Here is a 24,336-nt window from a genome sequence, read left to right as displayed (position 1 = left end):
CCTGTGTGCGTTAACGGGCAGCAGCACGGGCAATACACTGCAGGAACGAAGCGTACCGATGCAGCAGCAGCAGCACTTGTACTAACCTGTAGACACGTATCACGCCGAAACTAATCAGCCGTGAGTACCACAATGTCGAGAGCCAGCTGCAATTTTCAGTCACCGGCACGAAGCTGGGTAATATGGTCCAGCCGTTTATTTTAACCCTGTGTGGGTCTCTTAAAAAATGCATCAAGTATAATTAATAAATGTGGTTTTCTGTATTTTGTTATTGAATTCGTAGTCTGGGATTCCTCTCAACAACAATTATGTTTAAAGGTAGCATCCTGCTATTTCAGAAGGGGCGGCAAGCAGGTTACTGACAGAGCGATGTACAGTGGCAGAGCGACGCACAGTGGCTGAAAGTGGTACTAAAGTTTCACGCAGCTTTACGTCACGTAATGCGCGACTGAAGTGGCCATTTCAAAGTAATGCCCACTGTAACAGTGGAGATCAAACAATCAGTGATTACACGCCAACACAGGTGTTTTATGGTTTCGGGTTGGGCGTGTCCGGGCGAGCCGGTATGTCTTAAAGCCTATCCACGGTCCTTAGCAGGTGGGGGGTCATTCCCCCGTACATATGGAATATGTAACGGAGTGGAGAGATGGTCTCATTACATTACATTACATTTGGCTGACGCATTTTTAACCAAAGCGACTAACAACATGGTAAACAGTTTAAGTTTTAGAGCAATTCTCAACAATATTAGGACAATTTAAAAAACATAAGAATAAGTACAGTAAGAATAAGTGCATCAGTGAGTGCTGTTTTTAACAGTTACGTGTCCGTTTAAGACGGCTGGTGAGTGCTAGGATCAGCAAGACTTGTTGTAAGTGTTGCTATGAGAGGAGATGTTCTCTAAAGAGCTGGGTCTTCAGGAGTTTTTTGAAAATGGAGAGGGATGTCCCTGCCCTTGTAGGAACTGGCAGTGTGTTCCACCAACGAGGAACAACAGATGAGAAAAGTTTGGATTGGCCTGAGCGTACCGGAGGTAGAGCTAGACGTCGTTCGTCTCGAGACGATAGAGAACGGTTTATTTTATGTTTCAGCTAATCTCAGGTGATTAGATCACCAGAAACAGGATTTGAGGTTGGTATTTAGATAGAGGTGTGAATGGCTCTAAAGGAGAAGAGAATTCTAGGAATATAAATAATATGGAAACTTCACTCATGTTTTTCTTCAGGGGGCCAATGAGGTTCGTCTGTTTGAGGACACCAGTCTGTGTCCCGTGCCTGCCTAGTGAATCACCATCATGCCCAAGGACATCCAGCTGGCTCTTCCCATTTACAGGTGGCATGCTTAAATTCTTAAGAATATCTCTAAACTGCAAAATTGGGCTTCACTGTGAAACACAGTGATATGAAACACATAAAAAACGGGGCTATCCGAGAGGTGGGCTCAGTGGACACATTCTTAAACTATTTCACCCATACTTCTCCTTTTTACTTATATCCCTGCTGGCATTTCAACATTAATTCAACAGTGAATAAACGTTATAAACGTTTAAAAAAAAAACCTTATAACGGGTGAATCAACGTTGAATTATGTTTTGGATTAGCAAATTGAATCAACGTTGATATCGCAACATTATTTCAACATCCGCCATTTCAACATTGGTGCTGATTTCCTTGATTTCTTATTTTACAACCATTTGTCAACATTTTACAATTAGCATTAAAACAGTGTTTCAACATTGACACAACAACTGACATTATTTCACCTATAATTCAACATTGATTTTCTTGACCTTTTTACAACCAACGTTGTTTCAATGTTTGTCTACATACCCTTTTACAACCATTTAATATTAAACATTGTTTCAACATTGTTTCAACATTGACGCAACAACTGACGTTATTTCCCCTATATTTCAACGTTGAAGGTCGGTCGTGTGCCGGCTGGGATGATATTCCCTATTTTGCACTTCTAGCCACTCTCTCTTCTTTTCCCTCCTCTTCTTCATTTGTTGTGTTGTAGGGTGTTCTTTTAACAAGTGGTCCGTGAGGTTTTTTTTTATTGGTTAAGTGGTCCTTGGTCTGATAAAGTTTGAGAAACACTGTCCTAGACAACAGCCAAAAGCATTTGTAAAGAAATGATTCTTTGGAGGCTTCTCTGTAATAGAAACAGAGCAAACCGCAAGTGACAGCTATGAGACCTCCAGTGAACCAATGGATGATGTGCCTGATATACTGAAAAAGTCAATGCTATTACATTTATGGGTGAGCGATTTGAAACACACAACTAGGTGCTACAGATCCTCAGTTCTGCCTCTCAGATGTCAAGTGAATCTTTCTAGGCTCACTGCATGGAAGCTAAAAACACTCTTTAGAGATGACTGTGGCACCATCGGTATGACTCTGGCGCACAAGATTGAGAATTTCCATAATCTACCAGGTATGATGACTGCTTTTGAGCTACTTTCCTTTCTCTGTGGAAAAAAAATCCTAAAGAAACTGTATCTTAACCTTTGTATAGGCCTAAGAATTGCAGTCACTCTACCAGCAATAAGATGAAATGAAACATCGGCAGAAATGAGATTTTTTTTTATCAATTAAAGCTAATCAAAAGCAAGTGGTCAGTCCATCATGTGCATAAGTCTATGGTGACATCATTGATAATTATGAAAGTCCAGAAGATGAATGTTTTGATTGCAAGATTTAATTCAACCATTCAAATGTGTACACTTACATGTAACAATTGTGTGATTGCGTATGGCAGAACTGCATTGGCTTAACTATGTGTCATTGGGGCAGCCGTGGCCTACTGGTTAGCGCTTCGGACTTGTAACCGGAGGGTTGCCCGTTCGAACCCCAACCAGTAGGAACGGCTGAAGTGCCCTTGAGCAAGGCACCTAACTGCACTGTGTTCACTGTGTGCTGAGTGTGTTTCACTAATTCACGGATTGGGATAAATGCTGTACTTTCTCACTTTCTTCCAGGCAGTCCTGATAGTGGTATGCTGATGCTGAAAGAGCCCAGTCTGTAGAGGGAGCCAAAGTTAATCAAACTTAGTCATCTTGAGATTGTCTAGAAAATGTCAGATATCAAGGAAGTATTGTTTGATTGTATTATTTGTTTATACCTCATTCTGTTCTGTCACAGAACAAAGAAAGATGCTAGAGGGGAAGTGGGAGCACTGGGGTGACTTGTGACTAATGGCAAATAGTTTACCGGGGTCGTGTGTCAGGTAGGAGGGGCCCTGAGCAGCAGGCCACAGAGGTGTCAGGACTGGCGCTGTCATATCTTACGGAACAACGTACTGTCACACCTAATGGAAATGTATCTCTGTTTTCTCTTTAAGTGTTCCCCATCATGGGAAGTACTGAAAAAAGAAATGACAGTAGCATCAGCAATAGTATAAACAATAGTATAAACATCCATTCAATAGGTCTCCTACACAACCATAGAGTGTCAGAGGATATTCCTTCAACGTAGTGTGTCCATATACGGTCTCTCAAGTCATGTTTTCTCTCTAAATGTTTGCTGATGAAGAGTTAATGCACTCACACAATATCGTTTTTACGTATCTATATGGTCTCTTCAATTAAAACATAACTAGATGTACCGCAGAGCGGTACAAAATATGACCGCCGCCCACCAGCACATTTTTTCCACAAAAAGAAATCACGCTGAAAGGCCTATATGATTCTAACTGTCTCACTAAATTGCATTATCCACACTCAATTCTCACTGGTATCTGCTAGACAACAAGTACCAAAACATGATTAGTTCATAGATTTCACATGTAAAATGAATTTTATACAACCCCACCTCCATCTTGCCTGTTCATAATTCTGAGAAATCCTTGATTGTTTGTGTTATGTGTGTGGGTGTGTGTGTGTGTGAGTGTGTGTGTGTGTGTGTGGGTGTGTGTGTGTGTGTGTGCGTGCTTGTGTGTGTGCCTGCGTATGTGCCCGTACATATGTCTACTGTGTGCAGGGGCGTAGCCAGGATTATTTTATAGGGGGGGCCAGCTGGGTCCAGACTTTTTATTGGGGTGGCACTTGGGAATCAAAACTAGTATTTGAAAACTACTCAAAAAGTTTTGAAGATTAGGATAGCCTATTTTAATAATGGCAATAAATTGTGTAAAGCCAACACTGATACACAGGTCAGTTTGTTGTCCACTCCAAATCGTTTTCCATAAATAGGCCAATGCTATAAAAAAGTACATTATGATAATGCACCTTACTTAATCAGTCTTATTATGTGTGTACACTCATGATGATTCTAAAACAACTTTACTGTCATGAACATATGAAGGCAAAAAGGTGTTTCTTTGTCAAATAAATTGAGATGCAATGTGTGTCTCGAATTGGATGCCATGCAGGAATTTGCTGGGATCTCAAAACCGCATTATGAACTTTGCCATAGAGAAACACATGATAGCGTTGGATTATGTAGGCTACATGCCTTGCCACCACAACACACAAAAACGTGGGGTAAGTCGAGCTATATGAAGTTATTATTTTGATGTCATTTCGTCTGTTTTATAACCCAGAAGGATGTACTTGGTAGATAGCCCTGTGTCTCCTCTTTCTTCTGATATGCTTGCCATATCTATGCGATCACGGGTTCGCGAGTAATTCAAACGAGAGTAATGGGCGCAGGTAAACTATAAATATGAATCAATTTGATTTAATTTCATGATTTTTTGTATTTTCATACTTGATCGCACAGGCAAGAGTTTAGTCTCGTTGGAAAGCCCCACTTCTGCCCTGTCACGCAATTAAGGTTTCATCTCGCTGCAATGAACAGTTCTGGAGTAATGTAACAAAGAAGACCAGCTGCTATGGCAAGAACCACACGCAGTCAGCAAATTATGTTTTTTATAAAGTAGCCTAGCCTAGGCCCTATTAGCCTATTGGAGCCATCCGGAGATATGTGCCTAATATGCTTGCATTTCACCCGAATTTTATCGAAATATTTTTGTAAAGCGTTACCGCGGGCATCCGATTATTTCTGATCAGCCCCACACGTCAATGTCAGAGCGGACAGCCCAACACAGCTCACTTGGCTATGATTCGTGACACATTCTAACATCTTATTAGCATTAATGTTCCAACTCATCATCAAATCACCTGTTGTTACTGAGGTTAAGTAGTAGTCTACTGTCAGTGTTTTTAACAGATGACTTGAATTGTCCCGCTGCTGCTGCTGCTGCACTAGGCCTACTCACGATTTGATCACAACCGTGGGCTACACTAGCCTGGGTGCCATTCCGAACTTAGTCCCGCCCACAACGTTTGAGGTCGGGAAGTTCTGACTAGAATTGAGTATGACTACGTCAGGCTAGGGCTACACCTCCTGACTGGGCCAATGGAAGTAGATAGAGTGCAGTAATTGGTTCAGTCCCTGCTTTGCAAAGTGTTGGCAAAGTGCCATCGAAAACGGCAGCATTTTTTTTTTTTTTACTTTTCACTGAACGGAGCTGGGGGGGCCAGCAGGGTGGCCAAGCTTTGACCAGTGGTGGCCGTGGCCCCCCCTGGCCACCACGTAGCTCCGCCTCTGACTGTGTGAGTATGTGTCATACGTATGATTACTGTGAATGTATGTGTGTGTGTGTGTGTGTGTGTGTGTGTGTGTGTATCTGTTTGTGCACATGTGTGCACATGAAATGGGTTAACATGACCCCTGGAGGCAAACATACGGAAAAAAATGGTCATAGGCCCTACAGTTCTCAAGATATTCACAGAGAACTGTGTCTGCCCTACCCTCCTTTCGGGGGGTCCAGTCCAGCGGGGGGGCTACAGATCAAAACGAAAAATGACGGTTCCATGCTATCCATGTGGGGGGACATGCCCACCAAGTTTTGTGTACCCCAGTCTTTCAGTGTCCCGGGAATCCTTGTTGGTGTACGTCACTAAATGTACACATAAATTATTTTATTGTAAGGCCCCCCATGAACGAAAGTACACAAAACTTGGCATGCATTCGGAGGGTGTCATAATGATCCTACACTTTTAATTTCGTGCAGTTTTGACCTTGTCAGCCAGAGATATTGTGATGAAAACACCTAATTTTTTGCTTTTTAATTTTTAACTAGGTGGCGCTATACATGAAATAAGTGGTAATGGGATGGGTTGACATGCCCCCTTAAGACCAACATACATAAAAAAGGTGGACCTCCTAGGCCCTACGGTTTTCGAGATATTCACAGAAAACTGTGTCTGCCCTACCCTCCTTTCGGGGGGTCCAGTCCAGCGGGGGAGCTACAGATCAAAAACGATGGTTCCATGCTATCCATGTGGGGTTACATGCCCACCAAGTTTCGTGTACCCCAGTCTTTCAGTGTCCCGGGACTCATTGACGGAAATTTGGGCATGCGAAAAAGAAAAAAAATAAATAAATCAATTCTGACTAAACCTATATGACCGCCGCTTCGCTGCGCGGCGGTCATAATAATAAAATAAAAAAAGATATGCAAGTAATCAAGTCTGATGAACATGTGTGTATTCATCAATGAACAGGATAAAACCAGCATATTGGATCATTCACATCCTCAGATGAGTTTGAGAGCTAGGGCCTAATTACAGAAAAATAGGAAATCCTATCTTCCTCTGACAGAGGCATGCTATTTTGAATTTAGGACAGGGTCTGTGCCATGTGAGGGAAGCCGTGGCCCACTGGTTAGCACTCTGGACTTGTAACCGGAGGGTTGCCGGTTGCCAGTGGGCCGCGGCTGAAGTGCCCTTGAGCAAGGCACCTAACCCCTTACTGCTCCCCGAGCGCCGCCGTTGAAGCAGGCAGCTCACTGCACCGGGATTAGTGTGTGCTTCACCTTACTGTGTGTTCACTGTGTGCTGTTTGTGTTTCACTAATTCACCGATTGGGTTAAATGCAGAGACCAAATTTCCCTCACGGGATCAAAAAAATATATATACTTATACTTATACTTATATTCTAACTTAGGATTATTGATTTGTGAAGTAAGATGGTTCTGTAATGGCCAAATTCCTATATTAAGTAAAGATAGGATTTTTTCCTAAAGGCTGTTTGTAAACATGCTTCTGTAATACCAAAAATCCTAAATTCCATTCTATGAGAGGATTTCAGAGTTATGAAGTTTCTGTAACGAGGCCCCTGGTTACAAAAAAAATAAAATAAATCACTTCAGCTGCATGAGAGAGGACTCGGGGGTACATATACGACACCTCAAAATCAACTTCAAGCTTTTTTGAAACCAGGGGTAGAACAAAGCATAAATAATTGGATTAAACATAGAATTCAGGTAAAGTATAAGGGACGTGTAGTTTAGCACATCCTCAAACACTTGGCCGTAGAGAAACTCAGCCATAACACTACCAGTGTAATATGGAACAACACATAACAAAAATACAAACACAAGTATTCCCAGCACTTTGGCAGCTTTTCTCTCAGATCGTTTGGGCATGTTCTCATTCTTGCTTCCATTTACATTGATCTGATTATTATTAGCTGCCCTGATGGTAGTGAACCAATGGATGATGTGCCTGATATACTGAAAAAGTCAATGCTATTACATTTATGGGTGAGCGATTTGAAACACACAACTAGGTGCTACAGATCCTCAGTTCTGCCTCTCAGATGTCAAGTGAATCTTTCTAGGCTCACTGCATGGAAGCTAAAAACACTCTTTAGAGATGACTGTGGCACCATCGGTATGACTCTGGCGCACAAGATTGAGAATTTCCATAATCTACCAGGTATGATGACTGCTTTTGAGCTACTTTCCTTTCTCTGTGGAAAAAAAATCCTAAAGAAACTGTATCTTAACCTTTGTATAGGCCTAAGAATTGCAGTCACTCTACCAGCAATAAGATGAAATGAAACATCGGCAGAAATGAGATTTTTTTTTATCAATTAAAGCTAATCAAAAGCAAGTGGTCAGTCCATCATGTGCATAAGTCTATGGTGACATCATTGATAATTATGAAAGTCCAGAAGATGAATGTTTTGATTGCAAGATTTAATTCAACCATTCAAATGTGTACACTTACATGTAACAATTGTGTGATTGCGTATGGCAGAACTGCATTGGCGTAACTATGTGTCATTGGGGCAGCCGTGGCCTACTGGTTAGCGCTTCGGACTTGTAACCGGAGGGTTGCCCGTTCGAACCCCAACCAGTAGGAACGGCTGAAGTGCCCTTGAGCAAGGCACCTAACTGCACTGTGTTCACTGTGTGCTGAGTGTGTTTCACTAATTCACGGATTGGGATAAATGCTGTACTTTCTCACTTTCTTCCAGGCAGTCCTGATAGTGGTATGCTGATGCTGAAAGAGCCCAGTCTGTAGAGGGAGCCAAAGTTAATCAAACTTAGTCATCTTGAGATTGTCTAGAAAATGTCAGATATCAAGGAAGTATTGTTTGATTGTATTATTTGTTTATACCTCATTCTGTTCTGTCACAGAACAAAGAAAGATGCTAGAGGGGAAGTGGGAGCACTGGGGTGACTTGTGACTAATGGCAAATAGTTTACCGGGGTCGTGTGTCAGGTAGGAGGGGCCCTGAGCAGCAGGCCACAGAGGTGTCAGGACTGGCGCTGTCATATCTTACGGAACAACGTACTGTCACACCTAATGGAAATGTATCTCTGTTTTCTCTTTAAGTGTTCCCCATCATGGGAAGTACTGAAAAAAGAAATGACAGTAGCATCAGCAATAGTATAAACAATAGTATAAACATCCATTCAATAGGTCTCCTACACAACCATAGAGTGTCAGAGGATATTCCTTCAACGTAGTGTGTCCATATACGGTCTCTCAAGTCATGTTTTCTCTCTAAATGTTTGCTGATGAAGAGTTAATGCACTCACACAATATCGTTTTTACGTATCTATATGGTCTCTTCAATTAAAACATAACTAGATGTACCGCAGAGCGGTACAAAATATGACCGCCGCCCAGTCCAGCACATTTTTTCCACAAAAAGAAATCACGCTGAAAGGCCTATATGATTCTAACTGTCTCACTAAATTGCATTATCCACACTCAATTCTCACTGGTATCTGCTAGACAACAAGTACCAAAACATGATTAGTTCATAGATTTCACATGTAAAATGAATTTTATACAACCCCACCTCCATCTTGCCTGTTCATAATTCTGAGAAATCCTTGATTGTTTGTGTTATGTGTGTGGGTGTGTGTGTGTGTGAGTGTGTGTGTGTGTGTGTGGGTGTGTGTGTGTGTGTGTGCGTGCTTGTGTGTGTGCCTGCGTATGTGCCCGTACATATGTCTACTGTGTGCAGGGGCGTAGCCAGGATTATTTTATAGGGGGGGCCAGCTGGGTCCAGACTTTTTATTGGGGTGGCACTTGGGAATCAAAACTAGTATTTGAAAACTACTCAAAAAGTTTTGAAGATTAGGATAGCCTATTTTAATAATGGCAATAAATTGTGTAAAGCCAACACTGATACACAGGTCAGTTTGTTGTCCACTCCAAATCGTTTTCCATAAATAGGCCAATGCTATAAAAAAGTACATTATGATAATGCACCTTACTTAATCAGTCTTATTATGTGTGTACACTCATGATGATTCTAAAACAACTTTACTGTCATGAACATATGAAGGCAAAAAGGTGTTTCTTTGTCAAATAAATTGAGATGCAATGTGTGTCTCGAATTGGATGCCATGCAGGAATTTGCTGGGATCTCAAAACCGCATTATGAACTTTGCCATAGAGAAACACATGATAGCGTTGGATTATGTAGGCTACATGCCTTGCCACCACAACACACAAAAACGTGGGGTAAGTCGAGCTATATGAAGTTATTATTTTGATGTCATTTCGTCTGTTTTATAACCCAGAAGGATGTACTTGGTAGATAGCCCTGTGTCTCCTCTTTCTTCTGATATGCTTGCCATATCTATGCGATCACGGGTTCGCGAGTAATTCAAACGAGAGTAATGGGCGCAGGTAAACTATAAATATGAATCAATTTGATTTAATTTCATGATTTTTTGTATTTTCATACTTGATCGCACAGGCAAGAGTTTAGTCTCGTTGGAAAGCCCCACTTCTGCCCTGTCACGCAATTAAGGTTTCATCTCGCTGCAATGAACAGTTCTGGAGTAATGTAACAAAGAAGACCAGCTGCTATGGCAAGAACCACACGCAGTCAGCAAATTATGTTTTTTATAAAGTAGCCTAGCCTAGGCCCTATTAGCCTATTGGAGCCATCCGGAGATATGTGCCTAATATGCTTGCATTTCACCCGAATTTTATCGAAATATTTTTGTAAAGCGTTACCGCGGGCATCCGATTATTTCTGATCAGCCCCACACGTCAATGTCAGAGCGGACAGCCCAACACAGCTCACTTGGCTATGATTCGTGACACATTCTAACATCTTATTAGCATTAATGTTCCAACTCATCATCAAATCACCTGTTGTTACTGAGGTTAAGTAGTAGTCTACTGTCAGTGTTTTTAACAGATGACTTGAATTGTCCCGCTGCTGCTGCTGCTGCACTAGGCCTACTCACGATTTGATCACAACCGTGGGCTACACTAGCCTGGGTGCCATTCCGAACTTAGTCCCGCCCACAACGTTTGAGGTCGGGAAGTTCTGACTAGAATTGAGTATGACTACGTCAGGCTAGGGCTACACCTCCTGACTGGGCCAATGGAAGTAGATAGAGTGCAGTAATTGGTTCAGTCCCTGCTTTGCAAAGTGTTGGCAAAGTGCCATCGAAAACGGCAGCATTTTTTTTTTTTTTACTTTTCACTGAACGGAGCTGGGGGGGCCAGCAGGGTGGCCAAGCTTTGACCAGTGGTGGCCGTGGCCCCCCCTGGCCACCACGTAGCTCCGCCTCTGACTGTGTGAGTATGTGTCATACGTATGATTACTGTGAATGTATGTGTGTGTGTGTGTGTGTGTGTGTGTGTGTGTGTATCTGTTTGTGCACATGTGTGCACATGAAATGGGTTAACATGACCCCTGGAGGCAAACATACGGAAAAAAATGGTCATAGGCCCTACAGTTCTCAAGATATTCACAGAGAACTGTGTCTGCCCTACCCTCCTTTCGGGGGGTCCAGTCCAGCGGGGGGGCTACAGATCAAAACGAAAAATGACGGTTCCATGCTATCCATGTGGGGGGACATGCCCACCAAGTTTTGTGTACCCCAGTCTTTCAGTGTCCCGGGAATCCTTGTTGGTGTACGTCACTAAATGTACACATAAATTATTTTATTGTAAGGCCCCCCATGAACGAAAGTACACAAAACTTGGCATGCATTCGGAGGGTGTCATAATGATCCTACACTTTTAATTTCGTGCAGTTTTGACCTTGTCAGCCAGAGATATTGTGATGAAAACACCTAATTTTTTGCTTTTTAATTTTTAACTAGGTGGCGCTATACATGAAATAAGTGGTAATGGGATGGGTTGACATGCCCCCTTAAGACCAACATACATAAAAAAGGTGGACCTCCTAGGCCCTACGGTTTTCGAGATATTCACAGAAAACTGTGTCTGCCCTACCCTCCTTTCGGGGGGTCCAGTCCAGCGGGGGAGCTACAGATCAAAAACGATGGTTCCATGCTATCCATGTGGGGTTACATGCCCACCAAGTTTCGTGTACCCCAGTCTTTCAGTGTCCCGGGACTCATTGACGGAAATTTGGGCATGCGAAAAAGAAAAAAAAAAAAAAAAAAAATTCTGACTAAACCTATATGACCGCCGCTTCGCTGCGCGGCGGTCATAATAATAAAATAAAAAAAGATATGCAAGTAATCAAGTCTGATGAACATGTGTGTATTCATCAATGAACAGGATAAAACCAGCATATTGGATCATTCACATCCTCAGATGAGTTTGAGAGCTAGGGCCTAATTACAGAAAAATAGGAAATCCTATCTTCCTCTGACAGAGGCATGCTATTTTGAATTTAGGACAGGGTCTGTGCCATGTGAGGGAAGCCGTGGCCCACTGGTTAGCACTCTGGACTTGTAACCGGAGGGTTGCCGGTTGCCAGTGGGCCGCGGCTGAAGTGCCCTTGAGCAAGGCACCTAACCCCTTACTGCTCCCCGAGCGCCGCCGTTGAAGCAGGCAGCTCACTGCACCGGGATTAGTGTGTGCTTCACCTTACTGTGTGTTCACTGTGTGCTGTTTGTGTTTCACTAATTCACCGATTGGGTTAAATGCAGAGACCAAATTTCCCTCACGGGATCAAAAAAATATATATACTTATACTTATACTTATATTCTAACTTAGGATTATTGATTTGTGAAGTAAGATGGTTCTGTAATGGCCAAATTCCTATCTTAAGTAAAGATAGGATTTTTTCCTAAAGGCTGTTTGTAAACATGCTTCTGTAATACCAAAAATCCTAAATTCCATTCTATGAGAGGATTTCAGAGTTATGAAGTTTCTGTAACGAGGCCCCTGGTTACAAAAAAAATAAAATAAATCACTTCAGCTGCATGAGAGAGGACTCGGGGGTACATATACGACACCTCAAAATCAACTTCAAGCTTTTTTGAAACCAGGGGTAGAACAAAGCATAAATAATTGGATTAAACATAGAATTCAGGTAAAGTATAAGGGACGTGTAGTTTAGCACATCCTCAAACACTTGGCCGTAGAGAAACTCAGCCATAACACTACCAGTGTAATATGGAACAACACATAACAAAAATACAAACACAAGTATTCCCAGCACTTTGGCAGCTTTTCTCTCAGATCGTTTGGGCATGTTCTCATTCTTGCTTCCATTTACATTGATCTGATTATTATTAGCTGCCCTGATGGCATTGGCGTGCCTCCTGGCAATAGCAAAGATTTTGATATACAATATAAACATGATGGAGCAAGGTAATGCAAACACCACCACAAAATCAATCCAAGACCAAATTTCGCTCACAGCAACAGGACATTCGCTCGGACACAATGTCAGCGAGGTCGTGAAAAAAAAGTTGCAGTAAAGAAGAGAAGAATTATACCCCACTGAAACCGCCCAGGTAAACAAAACCACAATGACAGCGAGCTTCACAGTGATTTGCTTGGTATAGAGAAAGGGATTGCTGAGAGCCAGGTATCTGTCCACTGCAATGAGAGCCACATTATGAACAGAGGCTGTTGTCAATTGGAATGCAAAAAAGTTGAGAAAAGCACACATAGATGTCCCAAAGAACCAGCATGCCTCTATCATCCAGATGAATCCCAGTGGCATCACAAACAGTCCCACCATGAAATCTGCCACAGCTAAGGAAAGGATAAGCACATTAGTTGGCGTATGCAGCTGTTTGAAGTGACACACCGATATTATGACAAGCAGGTTGCCAAGCACAGTTACTATAACAGCAAGTATTGCAGATATATAGAAAAACACATATTCTGGTGTAACCATTGTTTTCCCGAAGCAAGAAACACACTTGTCCTTATGGCTGTGATTGCTGAATTCAAATGTGCTTTTTCCTAGGTCTGTTCGCTCAGTAAAGAGCCCCCTAGAAAGTGAATAGGAATCCAATGGCATGATGGGACTCCTAGTGGATCAGACCTTTAGCTGTATAGTATTTATACTCTTTTAAACAGGCATTCTCACTCTCCCGCCCCATTTTTTTTCTTTCTTTCTTGTAAGCTCTGATGATGTATGGTACCATCATGCATTGTAATCCGAGGTTTGAAAACAGGTTTAGGCTTGCTCTTATGAGACTGGGTCATTTAGTGGCTATCGAGTTACGCCAGCGAATAAGATTAACGTTAGGCGTACAGGTTACAATGACAGGCCCATTCAATTTCCCTTACACCACTGAGTTAACCATTCAACATTACATCTGTAGCTGTATTTGACAGAGTGAAATAAAGCTTACTATAGCATACAAGTTGTTTTATGTTTTGTTTTTTAAGCACAGCTAACAATGAAGGCCTGTACCCAGGTCTGTGTGGGGTAGTGGCACGGGCCAGTAGTTCAGATTTCAGTGGCAGGTCCGTTTTTTGATGGCTGCGTGACCACACACACACACACAGACAAAAACTGCTCTAGCAAGGCCTAATACTGGCCAGAAGGCAGGCCCAATAAAACAGTTTTGAAATGCCTAGGATCAGCCAAACCTGCACACAATAGTCAGTTATCAGTGTATGATAGTCTGTCAATGGTTATGTTGTTGATGAGAATTAATGTACTGTGAAAATTAGCGTCTGCTAGATCAGTGGTTACAAACCAATCATCTGTCCATTCACTGCAGCCTGTAAGGGTCGGCATGATCAGGTGACAGGGAATTTTTTTAAGATAGCTGATCCGACCTAGGAGGTCTGAGTCCGGCATCGACTAATCCTCTCCAGAGTCAAAAGCTACATCAACTGGGCATCAGGCTAGCTGGAGAAACCAACAAAACTCACTGGACAGCAGCAAGGGACACGGACCTGCGTGTCTCACGTCCTGACAGTGTGCAATGGGAAGAAGAAGGCTGAACCTGAGGTCCTAGGGCTTCACAGTATGGACAAACCAAAAGGACATAGCAATGAGCACGGAGTCTGGGCATGTTCTGGCTTTAGACAAGACACACACAGCATGTGGATGAATTTGTGTAGGCCACTTGTGCTGCTGCTTCCATATCCTGTTTACTGGTTCTAATTTCAGAACGCTTTACCTGTTAGGGTTCTTCTTTTCTAGAGTGGATAAAGGCGCAACAAGATAGAATTTTAATGAATCTCTCAGTATAGTGTTTAATTTACAATATTGATGAGTGGACAATGTCCACTGGAAATCGGTGATGGCATGAATGGCATTTTAAGAGAGATGCCTTTACAATGCCTCTTACCGCTACTTACAATAGAGTTAAAGATCATAATGACTTAAAGGGAATGCTTTATTAAAGTTTCTGCATAGATAGGTCATTTGTTACTGCATTTGGCATCAGAACATACATAACTATACAAAGTCAAAATATATAAAATATCTAAAAATTGGAACTGTCAAAATTAGCGCATTATTAAAATGAGCATCCCTTTGTTTGGATCTTGAAAGCATTTACAGTACTGTGGGTTGTGAAGTGTCATTAGTGATGAAAATAAATCAAAAAGTGCCACATCCATGTTGAAAGAAGCATGCCTGGTAGCAGCAGTCTCCTGGGGGGGTGGGGACATGGCTCTGAACGGTCCACAGCCAGCAGGAGCAGCTGACGGGTAAAGGCCTCATCCCTTTAGGGACGCCCAAATGATGACACCAATAATTACAGCCACAATCACCAAAATGACTATCAGAACGCAGATCTTCTTCCTCAAAAATAAGTGTTGAGTATACCATAATTCACACACAAATACTGTGGGTGTACATTACAGGGCAAAATTTCCATGGAAAATTACATTTTTTGTAACATCCATAACGCCAATAAAATGTGATGGTATGGTATGATGTGACTGATTACATGAAATTTGAGCATTTGCTATTTTTGGCTGAATAATGCAAATGAGAAAAAATGCACAAAAAATGAATGTTATCATTCACATCATACAAATGCCAAGGCATTTCACTTGCGTTATGGATGTGGAATTGCCCTACAGCATTGCAGCAAGTTTTCAGTCTTATTTGGCATAACATACTTATTGCTGTTTTTACTTCTAAATTAATAATCAGCAAATAAACTTCACTAAACTCACCAAGTCATGATAATTCTAGAACGGTGCCCTGTGAGTACCATATGTTCCTTTACCTGATAGTCTGCTGCTCTTGCCAACTGCTGAGTTGCAGATTGGACATTGAGGTCAGCGCTCTCAACGTTGGCCTCTATGCTGTCTGGGAAACCACAAAGAAGGAAGTGGAAGAACCAGTGTGTTTAGTCTGCCATTGTCCTACAAGAAATGTGGTTGAATCCCAATCAGGGAACAGCAACCTATGAAGTGGTGTCCTACCATGAATCGCAAGGCCTCAGAGCTTCGGGCAGGCTTGTTTCAGCCGTTAACTCAACATGTTTGAGGGTTGACACTTTTCAAGTGTCTGTGAGGCTTAAAGACAATGTCCTGTCATTACTGTATGTGATAGATAATAAAGCTTGTTTGAATCCGTTGAAATCTTAGAATTTAAGCACACACCATAAAGATATGCAGGTTTTTGTAGAATCCCATTTACACCGTAAACTGATATTTATTTTTTCCATTTCCTGTGTAGGCCTGTAAGGATGCCATATTATTTGACTTATTTGCCATATTAGTATTTCTTTTTATTATATCTTTATTTTATATGGCATAAACACAACACATTAAGCACTTACATCATGTTCTGACACCATGTTTTGTCAGTTATTATTATTATACTATTATGGTCTGTCATCTCAATGGTACTCATTAGTCATGTGAGCTCTTTAGTGATCTTCACACCTTTAATTGGTCTTTGAGGGGTGTTGACACCCAAGAGCGGGTTTGCAACTCTCTTTAGGTGCCAGGGTCTCCAACTGTTGGGCCAAAATGTAAACTATGGAATGCTGAAATGTACACTACTATTGACTATTTCTGAACTGTGAAACTCAGCAAATATGCTTTGTAATTGTGAACTTATTGCTTTGTTCAATAATGTCTACGTCAGTAGTCTACACCAAATAAGAAAGGCCTATAGATAGAAAATAATATGTAGATTTTGGTAGTTTGGTCTTTTCATGTAGCCTTGCCAACTAGCCACCTAGTGTAGGCCTGAATAATATGCACATAAATTGACACTAGTTAAACTCACCTCAACATGTTTTTTGCAATCATTTAACCCGCCATGGGCAATGCTAAAGTCACTGTTACAAACAGTGCAGCGTGCAAGACTAGGCCTATCATTATTTTTTACTCTTATGATTATGGGTCTTGCATGTTCCTTTTTTGAAACTCTGCCTTGACGCTTCTGTTCCTGGATACACTGAACTGATTAAGTTAAGAGATAAAAAGCCCGCCTACACTAAAAAACTGATTGGTTGATTTAGCGAAACAGGCCAATTCCGGGAGATTTTATCTAATTTGCGGGCGTCAGGGAGCCGCTATCAATATGCGGGAGACTCCCGGAACTTCCGGGAGACTTGGGATGTCTGGGGCTATTTTGTCTGACAGGGGTGACCAAGAAACTAACAATTCTTGTAAAAAGTATCGCTACACCACAACACTCAATACGTTGTCCAACGGTGAGTCATTTTTCCCCATTGCACCGACAGAGGATTTCAGGGTTCCCCCACCTGCCAAATCCCACTTTAACCACTGACTGTATAGAGTGTGCTAGTCACCCGGAAGATTGTAGACTTTAGCGTTAGCATTTTAACACTTCCTGGTTCGTAAAAATCTCTTAATGGAGTTTTTACCAATACGTTTCAAATAAGGTATGAGCGAAGCAATGGCCGTCGAAAACCTTGGCGTTCAGTTTGATGAGTTAAAATGTATTTCTTATTCGGTATTTTGTCATAAACTGTAGTCTTGTTTCGTAAATGTTGCTACCAAAATGCTAAAGCAAAAATGAAGTGGACTACAGCGCGCTTCTTGCCTGGTGTAACCAGCAGGATGGTTGAGAGGTATCCATGGTTACAGATGACTCTTAACCAAAGATTTTAGAGCGGAGCGCTCTAGAATCTTTGCTCTTCACTCACTCCCATCGACTTCTCACTTAACTTTACATACAGTCAGGGATGGATTACAGAATGGGCCTACCGGACCCTAATCTGAGTACCCAGAAGCTTGCATCATGCTAAAGGAATTTCTGGGCCAAAACAACTGGAAAACAGCTACTTTCTGAGACGCCTACTGATCTCACTCCCGTTGTGTTCATGGGCAAAAGTTCCTACTGAAACCAGTGCGAAATGGCTGCCGATACAAACGTAATTGAAGCATGTTTAGAATCCATTTTTGAAGAAATTGAAGTTCGTAACAACATTTGCTTTAAACCTCTGCAGAAGTTATGTCTCACTTGCCTAAGCAAAGGCTAACCAGAGATGGCTACAAAGGCAAACTAAACACCATCATTTTGGTTGTTAGTTCGCTGTTGGCGGTATTTTAATGAAACACCCAGTACATGTGCATACTCACAAGGTCTGCCACCTCTCCACTATTGAAAAAAGCTTTGTTTGAAATCAGAGACATTCCCCCGCCCTATTTTCCCCTGAATCCATGCGTATTCCTCTAGACCAGAGGTCTCCAACCTTTTTGGGAATGAGGGCTACCTGAAGACCTGAAATCATATGGAGGGCTACTCATTTGAAACAAACAGACCCTCACCCCTATTTTGCGAGGGTAGTCCTCCTAAATAATAGGCCTATGTCATTTTTACTTTTAAATTATCAATATTGTGTAGGCCTGTAAGTCTTTATATATTATATTAAGCAACTGTATTTTCATCTGATTATTCAATACTTTAATATCAATATGCAACACTACCAACATTTTTGTTCAGTTTGTTCATTTCAAAGTTTGCATGGGTAATCTAATGTATTTTTTTTTTTACAAAAAAAAACAAACTTTTTGTGCAATGAATAATATGGGTTACAATTTGTACCCAATTTATACCCATCCACCATTATGAATTCAGGGGTTGTTTAAGTTCTGATTTCAGTGGACAATTCGGTTTTAACATTTCAATAGTAATCGCCCACACCACCCTAACATAATGAAGACTCCTTTTAAAGTTATTGCACACCTGAAATCTCTCCATGATCTGACAAAAAAGCTAATGCACTGTCCTGCTCAGTCATACATGCCACACCATTTTCAGCGCTATTTGTACTATTGTAATGTATCACCAATATCAATTTAATGTTACAGATGTATGGCTACATAAATTCTTAAAATGGTTCTGGTCTAGACTTAAATATCTATTGAAAACTTCACAATGGAGCGTGTTTTTAGAGCGTGATCTGCAGGCGACCTGTTGGCTATTTTCAGAAGGTGCGCTGGGTGCGCTTCATAGCCGTCAGGGGCACCATGTTGGAGACCACTGCTCTAGACTAACCGGGCCCAGGCCCAGGGGGCCCTGAAAGCTCATAACTCACTACCATGTTCTCTTCTCCACCCCTGATATCTGTGTGATAATCATGCTTTGTAACGGCATCTTTTTTCACAGCAAGATGCCTTACACCTGTTGTGGTTATATCATATCTGTAAGACTCAATATGTCCATTTCTTTCCACAAAACTTTTAAAAACTTGCTGAGTTAGGGTGGTGGTACCGTAGAGGTTAAGGAGCTGGGCTAACATGCAGTAGCCTAGCCTGAAAAGTTGTGGCTTCGGTTACCACCTTTGTGCCCTTGAGCAAGACACTAAACCCAAAGTTACTCTGGAGTGAATGTAGTCCCTTGTAATATAATGTCATTTGATGTATATTAGCGATATAGCAGATCTAAAGCCCTCACGGAGACATCATACACGCTGATTTTATTAAAAGGATATGAACGTGGGGACTCACAAGCAATTAATCAACTATTAGATTAATAAAGTATTTATCTATCTATCTATTAGGGGGCATCTTTTTTTATGATTCCCGAAACCCTATTCATTTACACATAGGGATTTTTCTTTACAAACTGGAACATGCAAAAATGCTAATTGAACGCATACAAAATGACGGTAGTGTCTACCACACTCTATAGTTTAACTCTGCAGACACTCCCCACTTCCCCCTTGCACTGTTTATTTCTGATGATTCATGATGTATTCCTCAAGGATCATAGAAAAACAAGACTAGAGATCACACTCACAAGGTAGACTTCAAAAAAACGAGAATATCATCAAATAGTGATTTATTGACCTCTCCATACCCCATATAAGTGCAAGAGCAAACTTTTCGGGTGACCCCATCCTCAGTTACATCAACTGAGTTCACAGACTTGACATAATTTACTGGGCAAGTGGCACATTTAAATGGACCAATCACAATTCCAGTTCACAAACAATCAATCAACCAACCACCATCTTGAGCTAAGAATTAAATAATCATACAAAGCAGAAAAACATTTCATCATATTTCTTAGGTTACATACATGTTTAAGAAGCATCAATACCAGTGTGCAAAAGAAACACAGAAGATTACAAAGAAATGTCTGTACAATGACTGTGATTTAACCTAGTCTGATTAACCTGATTAACCCCCCCCCCCCACACACACACACACACACACACACACACACACAAACACAGAAGCACACATACACAAAAACAAACACACACTATGCACACACTCATTTACAAAAAATAGGGGGTGGAGTAGGAGATGTAGACAAATTGACAAGCGTGATTTTTGCAAAGATGTGCAGGACTGGGCAGCGGTCATATTTTGTAGGCCTACCGCTCTCTACATCTAGTTGATTACCTGACTGAGAGAACTATGTATTGGGTGCAAAAGTGGCGAGCACATTTAACTGCAGATTTTGCATGTGCACACTAAAGTCATAAATGTGTAACAGTAAAGTTGAAGTTGTACATATTTTTTTATATCTTGTTAACACAAAATAGGGGCTAGGGGTTCACAAATCCTTTTTACAGGTACACAAATCCTATCCTGTAAGTCGAAGTTGTACATATTTTTTTATATCTTGTTAACACAAAATAGGGGCTAGGGGTTCACAAATCCTTTTTACAGGTACACAAATCCTATCCTGTAAGTCACGCACACTTTTGCTTCAATCGCTGCAGCGCAGTTGGTGCGAAACACATTTGCACATCCGTGTTTCATAATCTGAGAACATGCACAACATTTGTGCATTTGTAAACCCAAATGTGAACTAATGCATCCGAAGTTGTGCATCTGTGAAATAATTTCTCATTAATAAAATTCTACAGATCGCTTTGATTTTCTTGCACGACTACAAGTCAATTGATACAAGTGCTCGAATCTGCTTCTACGAGTGACGATACTTTTGCTCCTGGCTAGGTGATATAATAGGAGCAAAAAGATTTGTATGTGTGCACGTCGAGCGAATTGATCGAGAAAACAAGGCGGCCGGATCTGGATCCTGAATCGCGCTCAGACTACCATTGCCTGCTCATAAAGTAAGTAACCTCAGCATGTTTCCTTATCAATGAAGGACACACGATTTATAGTTTTTCTTTGCACAAAGCGAGGAAAAAAATTTTGCGGTGTTAAGTTTTACAACCTTATTATTCATAATGTCTGCACAGCAAACAATTGCTAACTTGCCTAGCACTATCCAATAGTCTTTGTCCACTTTTGCACCCAATATACCTTCATAGAGAACACAGGTTGTGAGACTGAAAGGTTGTGTGTCTGAGCAGGTCGTCAGTAAGCTACACCACAAGGGACTGTGCTGTCTCATTTTCTCTTCACATTGTACACCTCAGACTTCCAGTACAACTCTAAGTCATGTCTGTCACCCGCAGAAGTTCTCAGATGATTCTGCAGTTGTGGGGTGTGTCAGTGATGATGAGGAGACGGAGTACAGGCAACTGGTGGACCGCTTTGTGACATGGTGCAGGAGCAACCACCTTGTCTTGAATGTGGCTAAGACAAGTGAAATGGTGGTGGACTAGGAGGGCCAGGCCTGAGCTAAATAACATTTCAAATCTGGGTGAGAAAGAAGAAATTGTAGAAAACTACTAATATTTGGGGGTTCTTATAGACAGTAAACTGTATTGGAGATACAACACTGAGGCTGTATACAAGAAGGGTCAGAGCAGACTCTATTTCTTGAGAAAGCTCAGGTCATTTAATGTGTGCAGCAAAATGCAAGTGCAAAAGTGCAATTTTCTTTTCTGCCATCTGTTGGGGCAGTACCATTACAGCCAAGGACACTAAAAAAACGAATAAGATCACAAGGAAGGAGGAGCAACCCTGGAGTTGCTGGTGGAGAGAACGATGCTGCACAATCTTAAATATATTGGACAATGGCTCACATCCTACACAACTTACTACACCAACTAAACTGTAAGAAAGACAGATACAGAAATATTTTTTTACCCACTGCAACAGCACTTGATAAGGACTTCCCCCTGAGCAGAGAGAGAGAGGAATAACATTTTTAGAATAATTTATGTATGTATGTATGTATATGTGAACGATGTTTGTATGGCTACTGAAACATAATTTCCCTTTGTGGATGAATAAAGTATATCTATCTATCTACTGTACATCTAATGAGGCCCATGGTTGTTACAACCAAGAACAGCAAAAAAAATCACTTCAGCTGCATGAAAGAGGACTCGGGGGTACATATACGACACCTCAGAGTCAACTTAATGCTATTTTGAAACCATGGGTAGAAAAAAGCATAAATAACTGGATTAAACAAAGAATTCAGGTAAACCATACTGTTTGTGCAGTTTAGCACAATCTCTAACACTTGGCCGTTGATAAACCTAGCCATGACATTAGCAGTGAAACATGGAACAACACATAACAAAAATACAAACACAAGTATTCCCAGCACTTTGGCAGCTTTTCTCTCAGATCGTTTGGGCATGTTCTCATTCTTGCTTTCATTTACATTGATCTGATTATTATTAGCTGCCCTGATGGCATTGGCGTGCTTCCTGGCAATGGCAAAGATTTTGATATACAATATAATCATGATGGAGCAAGGTAATGCAAACATCACCACAAAATCAACCCAAGACCAAATTTCGCTCACAACAACGGGACACTCGCTCGGACACAGTGCCTGCGAGGTCGTGAAAAACCCATTGCAGTAAAGAAGAGAAACATTATGCCCCACTAAAACCGCCCAGGTAAACAAGACCACAATGACAGCGAAATTCACAGTGATTTGCTTGGTATAGAGAAAGGGATTGTTCAGAGCCAGGTATCTGTCCACTGCAATGAGAGCCACATTATGAACAGATGCTGTTGTCAACTGGAATGCAAAAAAGTTGAAAAAAGCACAAATATATGTCCCAAAGAGCCAGCATGCCTCCACCAGCCAGATTAATCCCAGTGGCAGCACAAACAGTCCCACCATGAAATCTGCCACAGCTAAGGAAAGGATAAGCACATTAGTTGGCGTATGCAGCTGTTTGAAGTGACACACCGATATTATGACAAACAGGTTGCCAAACACAGTTACTATAACAGCAAGCATTATAGATATATAGAAAAACACATATTCTGGTGTAACCGTTGTTCTCCTGAAGCAAGAAACACACTTATCCTTATGGCTGTGATTGCTGAATTCAAATGTGCTTTTTCCCAGGTCTGTTCGCTCAGTAAAGAGCCCCCCTAGTGAATAGGAATCCAATGGCATGATGGGACTCCTAGTGGATGAGACCTTTAGCTGTATAGTATTTATACTCTTTTAAACAGGCATTCTCACTCTCCCGCCCCATTTTTTTTCTTTCTTTCTTGTAAGCTCTGATGATGTATGGTACCATCATGCATTGTAATCCGAGGTTTGAAAACAGGTTTAGGCTTGCTCTTATGAGACTGGGTCATTTAGTGGCTATCGAATTACGCCAGCGAATAAGATTATCGTTAGGCGTACAGGTTACAATGATAGGCCCATTTAATTTCCCTTACACCACTGAGTTAACCATTCAACATTACATCTGTAGCTGTATTTGACAGAGTGAAATAAAGCTTACTATAGCATACAAGTTGTTTTATGTTTTGTTTTTTAAGCACAGCTAACAATGAAGGCCTGTACCCAGGTCTGTGTGGGGTAGTGGCACGGGCCAGTAGTTCAGATTTCAGTGGCAGGTCCGTTTTTTGATGGCTGCGTGACCACACACACACACACAGACAAAAACTGCTCTAGCAAGGCCTAATACTGGCCAGTAGGCAGGCCCAATAAAACAGTTTTGGAATGCCTAGGATCAGCCAAACCTGCACACAATAGTCAGTTATCAGTGTATGATAGTCTGTCAATGGTTATGTTGTTGATGAGAATTAATGTACTGTGAAAATAAGCGTCTGCTAGATCAGTGGTTACAAACCAATCATCTGTCCATTCACTGCAGCCTGTAAGGGTCGCCATGATCAGGTGACAGGGAAATTTTTTTAACATAGCTGATCCGACCTAGGAGGTCTGAGACCGGCATCAACTAATCCTCTCCATAGTCAAAATCAACTGGGCATCAGGCTAGCTGGAGAAACCAACAAAACTCACTGGACAGCAGCAAGGGACACGGACCTGCGTGTCTCACGTCCTGGCAGCGTGCATTGGGAAGAAGAAGGCTGAACCTGAGGTCCTAGGGCTTCACAGTATGGACAAACCAAAAGGACATAGCAATGAGCACCAAGTCTGGGCATGTTCTGGCTTTAGACAAGACACACACAGCATGTGGATGAATTTGTGTAGGCCACTTGTGCTGCTGCTGCCATATCCTGTTTACTGGTTCTAATTTCAGAACGCTTTACCTGTCAGGGTTCTTCTTTTCTAGAGTGGATAAAGGCGCAACAAGAT

General features: G+C 41.5%; 2 protein-coding genes across 2 annotated transcripts; both read right to left on the bottom strand.

Moving 5' to 3' along the window:
• Positions 1–12,441: 12,441 nt before the first annotated feature.
• Positions 12,442–13,849, bottom strand: LOC143109670 (trace amine-associated receptor 13c-like). The gene is made up of 2 exons (XM_076272457.1): positions 13,825–13,849; positions 12,442–13,325 (listed from the first exon to the last, which is right to left on the bottom strand). The coding sequence occupies exon 2, from the start codon at positions 13,219–13,221 to the stop codon at positions 12,442–12,444; it is 780 nt and encodes a 259-aa protein (XP_076128572.1). The 5' UTR covers positions 13,222–13,325; positions 13,825–13,849.
• An 8,267-nt stretch (positions 13,850–22,116) lies between these two features.
• On the bottom strand, positions 22,117–23,178 carry LOC143110229 (trace amine-associated receptor 13c-like). Its single transcript, XM_076273118.1, has one exon. It carries the CDS (start codon positions 23,176–23,178, stop codon positions 22,117–22,119), a length of 1,062 nt encoding a protein of 353 aa, XP_076129233.1.
• Between the last annotated feature and the right edge of the window lie 1,158 nt (positions 23,179–24,336).

This window comes from Alosa pseudoharengus, unplaced genomic scaffold (genome assembly GCF_046254945.1).
Source record: "Alosa pseudoharengus isolate Yale_2024_CS ecotype anadromous, Long Island Sound unplaced genomic scaffold, YU_APseudo_1.1 YU_APseudo_1.1_scf_7, whole genome shotgun sequence".
Taxonomy (NCBI): Eukaryota; Metazoa; Chordata; class Actinopteri; order Clupeiformes; family Clupeidae; genus Alosa; species Alosa pseudoharengus.
This window is presented reverse-complemented; position numbering and strand designations above follow the sequence as displayed.

Coding starts and splice junctions, on each gene's coding strand:
- LOC143109670 (XM_076272457.1), bottom strand. CDS start 13,221: ATGGTGGGACTGTTTGTGATGCCACTGGGATTCATCTGGATGATAGAG.
- LOC143110229 (XM_076273118.1), bottom strand. CDS start 23,178: ATGCCATTGGATTCCTATTCACTAGGGGGGCTCTTTACTGAGCGAACA.